The sequence below is a fragment of the Pavona decussata genome, unplaced genomic scaffold (genome assembly GCF_977016875.1).
Source record: "Pavona decussata unplaced genomic scaffold, jaPavDecu1.1 SCAFFOLD_143, whole genome shotgun sequence".
NCBI classification, from domain to species: domain Eukaryota; kingdom Metazoa; phylum Cnidaria; class Anthozoa; order Scleractinia; family Agariciidae; genus Pavona; species Pavona decussata.
In genome coordinates, this window is record NW_028145556.1 from 2,021,105 (window position 1) to 2,030,470 (window position 9,366).

Below are 9,366 nucleotides of genomic sequence, written 5' to 3' on the forward strand. Positions count from 1 at the left end.
CCTAAGTTGAAGTTAAGCACCATAAAAACCCAAATTATTTTGAATCTAGTTTGCAACTTATGATTGGATTGAGCGTTAGGGTTAGGGCCGTTCCGTCAGGATATGTCACGCAAAAAGATGGGATGTTGCTAGTTAGTCGATCACAGCCACCTGCAAGTAGAAGATATTGTCAACTTGGAAGTCCCATGACTATAATTTGTGGCAAAATATAAGTTAAACATACCTTCGCATCGATGGCCTCTTTTGGTATATCCTGAGCGACAGCTACAGTGATAAGAACCGGGTGTATTAATACACAGCTGTTCGCATCCAGCATTAGCTGAAGAACATTCATCATAATCTATTAAAAGAAACAGAAGGATATTTCTCAAAATGCTTAAAAGAATTATGTTGGTGAGAAATTTAGAACCGGCTTGTCTAAGATTTTATAATGAGCCAGAATAAGGCAAAGAAGAAAAAGAAGAAGAATGGTTTATGGAGTGGACAATAAGACATTATAGAACTCATTCCGCTCGAACTCATTAAGTCCAACAGAGACGGCATTCGGAAAGCCAGAGAAGCATTTCTAATTTCCAAGGGCAAGACTCTTGAACCCTATGGAATAAACAGACGCGATGAAACTTAATCTGTCTACTGTACACGTTTCAGCTTTCTTTATTTATCAACCAATCACATCTCAACTTTTCATTTGTATCGTCTTTAAATATTGTAACCGTTTATTTCCAATTTTTACTTAGCTTTTTGCCGCCCCTGAAGAAGGTTAGTATTGTCTAACCGAAATATTGGGCAATAAAATTATTTTAGCTGTCAGATCAGCCTTGCATTTAAAGACATTATATACCTGACGAACACGCGTTACCAGTCCAACCGGCTTGGCACCGGCAACTGTTTGGTGCAACACAGGTTCCATAAGTGGAGTGACATCCTTGGGAGCAGATTGCTATTACAAAATATAGACAAGTGAAGAGTAAACACATTTGGATAGTATTGATAATGATAGGCTCTCAATTTTTATAGAATTATTTGAAATATGATCCCGATTTTATCTCCTCCTCTTTGCCCGCCCGAACCCATGTTATGAAACTAGTGATCATGAACATCGACAAGTTCTTCCCAAGTTGGCCCAAGTAAGGATATTTTACTGTGTTTTCTTTCCTTTGTGCCAAATAACCGTTACAGCACACAACCCCTTTAATCATTGGTTTGTTCTGGGTTTAATCAATTTGTTGCTTAAATGTTGTGAAATTGCACGAAGATCTAAGGAGTAAGTAACATCGCACACAACTTTTGAAGTCGCAATAGCCTCCGGATGTGACTGGTTATGTGCAACACTCGATGAACGTTGAACGTTGCGTGAACCCCGTTTGGGGCAGGCTCGACTGATAAATCTGACAGAAATATAGCTCGAACAGAATTTTAAAGAAAATACATCTAGGATCCGAGACTGTTGTTATTTTTAGTGAATGCCAAACAGAGAATGGCCACAGGTGATAACGATTCTGCTGTTATTTAGTTCGCAACAGCAGAATACAGTTTATGAATGAGAATCCATATGAAAATTAGCCATGTGCAATTTTTCGTGTTGAGCCAATGACGTCACTTCCTGTAATTTGAGTCAAGCGGCCTTGTTAACTTCCGGAACAAGGCCAAGTAATGGCGGCCGTGAAATCTCGAATAAAAGGCTAAAAAAAAAAAATACTTCCAATCGCCGTAAAGGATTGAAATTTTGTAACATGAGTAAGAAGGTCATATCCTACACGAAAATGTAAAAAATCTAATTAATAGGGCTTTCGAAATACACAGGCAAGTAAAAACTAACGATATAAGGTTCCGACTCAAGTTCAACGGAGTAAGATCTAGATTTTTTTTTGACCGATTTTACTCGGGTTTAATTAGTCGTATAAGATATTCAAGCAAGGAAGAAAATCAGCGTGGACACGGTGCGAAAACTGGAAGTTGCGTGTAATGCCACATGTCACAACGTGTATCCTGCTCTGTACGGTTGACAAGTTTTCCTTCCTTTTATGGAAATGACGAATGTTGAATGTAACCCCCTCCATCAATGTGGTTTCAACGTTATTTTGCCTTTATTAACCTTTAGCGTACCTTTTCCACAGTATGTGGACCAGGAGTAAGCTTTCTGCCATCCACTGCAGCATGAAATGATCGTCACAGTGACACGTCTTGTTCTTTGGACAGTGCGGTAAACCGTTCGTGCCCTTTTAAGTAAAAACAAAAACGCAAAATGATTATATGAAAAGCCAAACAAGACTTATATGAATGCAAATGATGAATTGAAAAACATGCAGCTGATGCCAGGTGACCGCCCGCCCATGTGGGACAAAAAGACAGAAAACCATGGACAAGCCAGCATGCCGTTGAGATTGTCATCGTCATCATCTTCTTTATCATTATTACTATAATCTCAGTCATCAAGCATTACTTAGATGAGGGGTCCATTTAAGTAACATTTTCTTTCCAGAGCTGTGTAATACAAAATACGAGACAATTCTGGGATTGTGTGTTTTGCCATATGTGTAAAAATAGTTCATTGAGGGACTGGTTATGAAACCTTGCTATGGAAACAATGATCTACACTTTATGTTGCAGGTGAAATTTTACCCTAGTCTGTTGGAGTTAGAGGAGTTATATTACAAGAGGCTTTGAAGGACTTGGCCTTTGTAAGCGAAAGAAAATTTTTAAAGTTTCATTAATTTATTTCTGTCTATAAAGCGTGATGAGAGATTGATTGAAACTGAAAAATTTGTATGTGAGGAGAAGCATTAAAACAGTAGGTAATTTGAACACTTTTGGGTCCTTTAAAAAAGGCTTGTCCTGGAAGACGTTGAAGTTTCGAATTGATCGACGCATTAATCATTTCTGCGTCGATCAATTCCGGCTGTTGTTACCAAAAGCACAAACGAAAGAACATTCAGAACGAAATCTGTTTTGTCGATGAGTTTTCCATTTTCTGGAGAATCTGCAAAGCCTGGGGGGCACTCACCTTGATGTAGAACACCTGGACCAGCCCCACCAGCCACAACTTGTAGTTGAAGCTGTGTACACCACTGTTGCTGTAGTTGCATAGTAGGACTCAGTCTGGGAAGTTTGTCTGGAACAGACGTTCGTCCTAAAGAAAGACCATCAGGAAAAAATATTATCTTCTGATGGCCTTCGCCTCCTTGAATTTTAACATTTTGACTGACCAGGTTAAACCGGTGCCAGAACTTAGTTGGTTGAGCACTGCACTGGCATCAGTACTACAAGTTACAACTTACAAGTGTTTATTTCATAAGATAAACATACATATCCTATGTTACAAAAATTATAAGTGTAAAAAGCAAGCTACAGTTCATGAAATAACAATACTTTTAATGAAATTAAGGAGCAAACTTGTTTTTAAAAATTAAGTGGTTTAGAAAAGAACTCATAAAAGGCTTTGTCTCACAGCTGACTTCTTCTAAGCTGGTATCTAGTGTTCTTAACCTCCGGCAGCATATATACAGCGGGTGAACCTCTAAGCCCATAACTTTAGTGCGTATATTGTTATCTTGTTTTTCTAAAAGATCGTGGATATCTATGCTATATGAGGTGTACGTACGCTTCTTACATCTATCCAAAAAACGCTGGATCGTTGTTAGTTCAGCTTCAGCGCCTCCATCAGTACACTGCAAGTCCGTATGAGATGTTTGGTAGTACAATAGAATTGAATAGGTAATCAATTTCTGTTTGATTGTACCCCTCTCTTCTAAGCGTCCTGAGCACATGGAGAGACTTGTTTGCTTTTGTGGCATCAGAGGTCATGGATTCGAAGCCCGTTCGAGCCTGAATTTTTTCCGGCATTCTTTTCGCAATGCTTGAGTTGCATAAATAACGGCGAGGGTCTTTCCTCTAGTTCAAATATATGTTTCATATATTCATATCCATTTATTCATCCTTCGCGGGTATATTACGAACACACAATATGACCAGCTCCCAGTTCGCTTGATAGCTCAGTTGGTAGAACACCACACTGGCATCGCTTAGGTCATGGGTTTGAATTCCGTTTAAGCCCGAATTTTTTTTTTTTCAGGCTTCTTTTCGCAACTGCTTAAGTTGCATAAATAACGGCGAGGGTCTTTCCTCTATTTAATCTGTAACCCGCAGTTTAAATATATGTTTTATATATTCATATTCGTTTCGAATATCATATTTCATTTGTTTATTTCTTCCTCCCTCGCTAGTGAATAGTGCCGGTTGAAAACATCCCAATATGTTTTAAAGTCGGTAATCATCTTTGCAAGAATGTGACAAAATAACCTAAAATACACTCGAGGAATTAAGCGACCGAATATGATCTAAAAAGTACATGTCAGTGGCTGCTGCCACAACTTTAATTTGAAACCGAAAAGTGTTATCCCTTTCAGATTTGAGTACGCCCAGTGATAAATAAGCTTCAAAGCTTCCTTGTACATGTAACTATAACTTATACATCAGATGTGTGAAAAATAAAATAAAAAAATACGACAAAAGTAATTTAAACGACTGGCCAAATACTAAGCGGCTACCATAGTCACTCACTCAGTTAGTCAATTAGTCAGCTTGTCCGGTTTCCCAGACAGTCGATCCGTAATTAGTCATTAGTCGTCTTTCATTCATTTAACCTGTCAGTCAGTTGGTCAGTCATTTTATTCATTCCGCCAGTCACTGAGTTTCTCGATCAGTCAATTATTCAGTCACTCACTCACTCACTCACTCACTCACTCAATCCGTAAGCGATTCACTAAGCCAGTCTTTCCGTCAAATAGTTAGTCATTCAGTCGATAAGAAGGCCACTCAGTCATTCGGTCACTCTGTCTGCCTGTCAGCTGTCATTTTGTCTGTTTTTGAACATCTTGCAGATTTTGCTGCGCCCTTCAGTCATGTACTCTCCGCATAACTAACTATACTCGGTATAACCTTTACATGTAGGTTCTATAACTTAGCAATTCGTAATTCTCGGAAGCACCTATTTTCGCTGCTTTTTTTCCGGGAATCCGTTTTGGCCATGGAATTCTACAAAGGCCTCGTTGTTTCATCGTGAGGCGCGGTGTTTAGATTAAAGTGTCCCTAAGATTTGTTTATTAGTTTTTGCGGTCTATTTGACGGTAAATTAAAGTTAAGTATACGCCAAAAAATCTCTATAGCCAAAGGCTTACTTCGACTCATTCCAAGGGAGACAAAGGGCGTCTCGACTAAATTATTACCAACTTTAAATAATAATTGCTTTCGTTTTTGTTCTATTTCGTAATCGTATCTCGCCTCAAAGAAAGGGTTACTCTTTACTCTCCGCAAAACTACCTATACTCTGTGTAAGTCAGTCAGCCTTGGAAAATCCTTTCGCTTCTAATTTTTGTAAAAGAAAAACAACGCCTCTTTGTTTGCTGATTAATACCCTTGTTGGCAAGGTAACAAAACAGTCAAAACAAACCGATATACAGTCGACTCCCGATAACTCGAACCTTCAAGGGAAATTGAAAAAGGTTCGAGTTATCGGGAGTTCGAGTTATCGAGGGTAAAATTACATAGGAAATGAGCTGAAAGGAAAGGAAAATTGGTTGAGTTAGCGCGAGGTTCGAGTTAGCGAGGGTTCGAGTTATCGGGAGTCGACTGTAGTTCTAACATTTAACTGTGATAAATAATTTATGCCATTTTCACTTTCGATAATGTTTTGACGCAGCGCATTGGTAATTATGAATATTTCAAGGATCTATTTCAAGACTGTAAACTCTGTGAGATATCTATTTTATTATTTTATACTCGACCCCACAAGCTTTTAGCTTTAACATTTATCGAGTGAAAATAAAGTTTACAAAAAAAGGAAGAAAATACGCTTTCCTATTTAGCTAACGTTCACAGTATTCCCGAGATAAGAGAGGCCGGAAGTAGGTATTCTCTTTGGTAGCACCATAACTCTACAGCTCTAACACGAAGCATCTAAAATTATTGGACTATGCAACGCTGCAATTTCCACGCTGTACTTTTTATAGATCGGTGCATCCAGACAGCTAAAAATTACTACTCAAATGAAAGGTATTTAACGGTACTTTCGTCTTGGCTTTACCCTGCTAGCAGAGCGTTTCTTTCTTGCAAGGTCTGCAAGTCTTTTAGCATGTATGAGGTCGTTTGTGTCTCTGGTATTTCGCGTAGTCTTGCCTTAAAAGAAACGCTCTGCTAGCAGGGTATTTTAGCTTTTGAGCTATGGTTTCTTTTTGCAGTTTTGCAACTAACCGCAACATTGATAATAATGTCGTTGTGACGAGATAAGAATTAGAACTGAAAGCTAAGTTCATCAAAAAGAGGGAATAATTTTCGACAAGACGCCTTGTAGCATTAGCATTGAAATAAAATCAGATGCATTTCCCTGTTTACCTTATAAAACAACAGCGTGACGAAGTACAAAAACTTTGAAAGCATCTACATCACAAATATCTTACCCAAACTGGTTGAGATTCAAAGGATTTATGACCCTCTGAATGCTTCCTTGAATGCAGGAAATAAAACAGATGAAGAGAAACAACATGACGGAGTCAGACATCTCGTCGAAATGTTAACACACAGGCAAACAATTTCAAATTAGACTCAATTGCTTCGCAGAAATATGAAATCTTTGCGGGAGTTATTGTGTCTAATATGATTGGCCAGTAAACATCTGGCGTGCCAAACAAATTTAAATGACAATTGCTTTAGAAGAAAGAGTCATTTTTGTCTGAAGACATGAGCGGGCACATAACTTAAAAAATCAATGAAATTTATAATGTGATAAACATTGAAGGATAGCCAAATTAAGTCAAAGAGAATGAAGTAAACTTTCGAGATAATTCTGAACAAGTAACAGACTGTTCCCAAACTCTACTTTTGGTATAATTCTTAAGAATTGCAAAAACATAAGACACGAAAGGGCAAGTACTCCGCATGGGTTCACCGCATGCGCACAGAGGCTTTAGGCGTGCCATAACCCATTATGAATTCACAGAACCGATGAATCCAGCCATGAAGGAAAATATAATTCAATTAGCTACCTTATTTACCAAAGTAAAAAAGTTGCACTTCACGCGCTGTAACTTTAAGCTTAGGTCGATGGACCAGACAACATTAATTCTGACTTTATCAAGTGAAAGCTATATTTGCTTCACTTTTATTTCACCGTTCTGGTCTGCTGGAAAATGAAATTTGATTTTCTTGTTTAAGTTTTGCAACTAACCCCTGAGGCGTTTTTGTTCGATGTGATCCTTAACCAAATAAGCAATACTAAAGAGCACATCGCTCAAAAGTGAAACTCCCTCCAAGACTCTTTTTTTCTTGAAGAAAGAATTAAAAACTTAGAGCCTGAGGTTGAGCTACTCCAATTTCGGTTTCTTTGTCTGATCTTCCGGTGTTTCCCAAGTGTTCAGAAAACCTAACGTTCCTTTATCGGTGAATGACTATTCGCTAGGCCTAAATGCCTCAGAAATTCGGATGGAATTGCAAACAAAAATGTTCACCTTAGTTTTTATCAAGAACGTACAAAAAATGTCGTTAACAGAGTGAAATAAGGCCAGATAGGATTTGCAGAAAGCTACCTACAGCACACTTAAATTCGTGAAATGAAGAACTGTTCCCTAAATTATTTTGCGTCTAAAAAAACAGAAACGTACGTTATCATGGACTTGTTCCCAAACTGTATTTCGTCCCTATTCATAAAATTTAAACTCGGCAGACCATGGCATGGGGTGCCGAAACAGAAAAATCGACGGAACCGTATGGTTCTTGGCAAACGCTCTTGGAATTTTGAGAGCCTTTGTTTGAAGCCACCAAAGGTTTACTGATTTTCTATGCTCCGATGATCCTGGGAACGAGTTTGTTTTTTCCGTTTCTCTGAAGCGGCTCTATGGATTTTTGCAAGATCTTCACCACGCATAAGTGGGTCGAAATGATGTGTCTTTTCATTATGTAACTATTTCATTTCGTCCTGAATCCACTTTACAAAAACATTCTTATTTTTTTAGTTATTTAAAAAAGTGATAGAGAGAGAGAGAGAGAGAGAGAGAGAGAGAGAGAGAGAGAGAGAGAGAGAGAGAGAGAGAGAGAGAGAGAGAGAGAGAGAGAGAGAGAGAGAGAGAGAGAGAGAGAGAGAGAGAGAGAGAGAGAGAGAGAGAGACCCGCACCGAAGCCCCCTCAGCAACGAGGCACGAAGCACCGAGAGGGGTAAAACACTCTCGCCTCTTTTTAACCGCCGATGCGGTTATTTGCTCATGTTGATATTTTAGACAACGGGCCCCTGGAGCCAGGGTACCACGTAATTAGCTCTCGATCAGCACTACGAAGCAAAATTATTAAAAAAGACATCTGGCCCTTCATGCTCGCGATAAACGTTTATGTTCGTCTCCTTTGTGTCCTCCCTTGTACAGGCTTTAAACAACGTACTCTGTACAAAAGACTACGTCATAGGACAGTTTGAAAATTTTACGCTTTTGTTTTCAGGCAAACTCTTCTCTTTTAACAAATAACCAAAGGCTGGTCGTAAAAGTTTCAAAGGACTGACATGATCAGCCGCCATTTTAGTAGACATTGTTGTTATTCCCAGGCTGTGCGTGCTGTCGGACTGATCTAAGTCACGTGGTCGCGTTTCAACCAATCAGACGGTTTTCACCAGTGAATTAGTTCAGACACTGCACTTCTTACCCATGCCCTCTACCTTAAACATTTTCACTCTAATATCGTGTTTTACGACAAGTTCTTTCTTACCTTAAGATTTTACCATGCTTTATTGAAATCTATTGGAAAAAAAGTACATAAAAAAAAGGACAATGCGTCGTTTCTATCAAGCTATCATGAAACATGTTGCGTTATTTTGCACATATTCTTGTCGTAGTAGGAGCTTCAAATCTTCTTTAAGTTTTGGACCACACTTGGTGTGGGGTCCAGTTTGGTCACGTTATTTCTACGAGAGCCTGCCGCGATCCTCGGTCCCCAGGAAAAGGGCATTTTCACTATAGAACTTTTCCATAAATGGCGGCCGATAAATTATTCTTTCATTTCCATGGAAATTAGCCTTACTAGCCTCGTTTTCTTTTGCAAAATTCAATAAAATTTTTACTCCAAAACGAGGTTAGTAGGGCCAGTTCATATATATCGGAAAGAATAGTAAATCGATCGCCATTTCTGAGAAAGGTCTATGGGGTCATTTTACTACATGTACAACTACCAGAATCCTTCAGTTTATTGTTTTCTCATGCTAATTAGGATATTGTTCTTTGCTCTCCAATGGAACGAAATGAATTCTGGTAGTCCTGGTAGTCAAATGACACCATCATGAAAATGGCCTATAGTGACGGTCTTTGCTCGGTCTTTTCAAAGGAGAGTATT

General features: G+C 38.7%; 1 protein-coding gene across 3 annotated transcripts in view; it reads right to left on the bottom strand.

The window, feature by feature from the left end:
- The window catches only part of LOC146466554 (uncharacterized), a 28,864-nt gene extending 22,265 nt beyond the window's left edge, over positions 1 to 6,599 (bottom strand). For all 3 annotated transcript variants that reach the window (XM_085127038.1, XM_085127039.1, XM_085127037.1), the window contains exons 1-5: positions 6,456 to 6,599; positions 3,005 to 3,130; positions 2,107 to 2,219; positions 842 to 940; positions 224 to 340 (exon numbers count right to left, since the gene is read on the bottom strand). In XM_085127038.1, the coding sequence (XP_084983164.1) occupies positions 224 to 340; positions 842 to 940; positions 2,107 to 2,219; positions 3,005 to 3,130; positions 6,456 to 6,556 (556 nt within the window). In that variant the 5' untranslated portion in view covers positions 6,557 to 6,599. The remainder of the gene's footprint in view (positions 1 to 223; positions 341 to 841; positions 941 to 2,106; positions 2,220 to 3,004; positions 3,131 to 6,455) is intronic.
- Between the last annotated feature and the right edge of the window lie 2,767 nt (positions 6,600 to 9,366).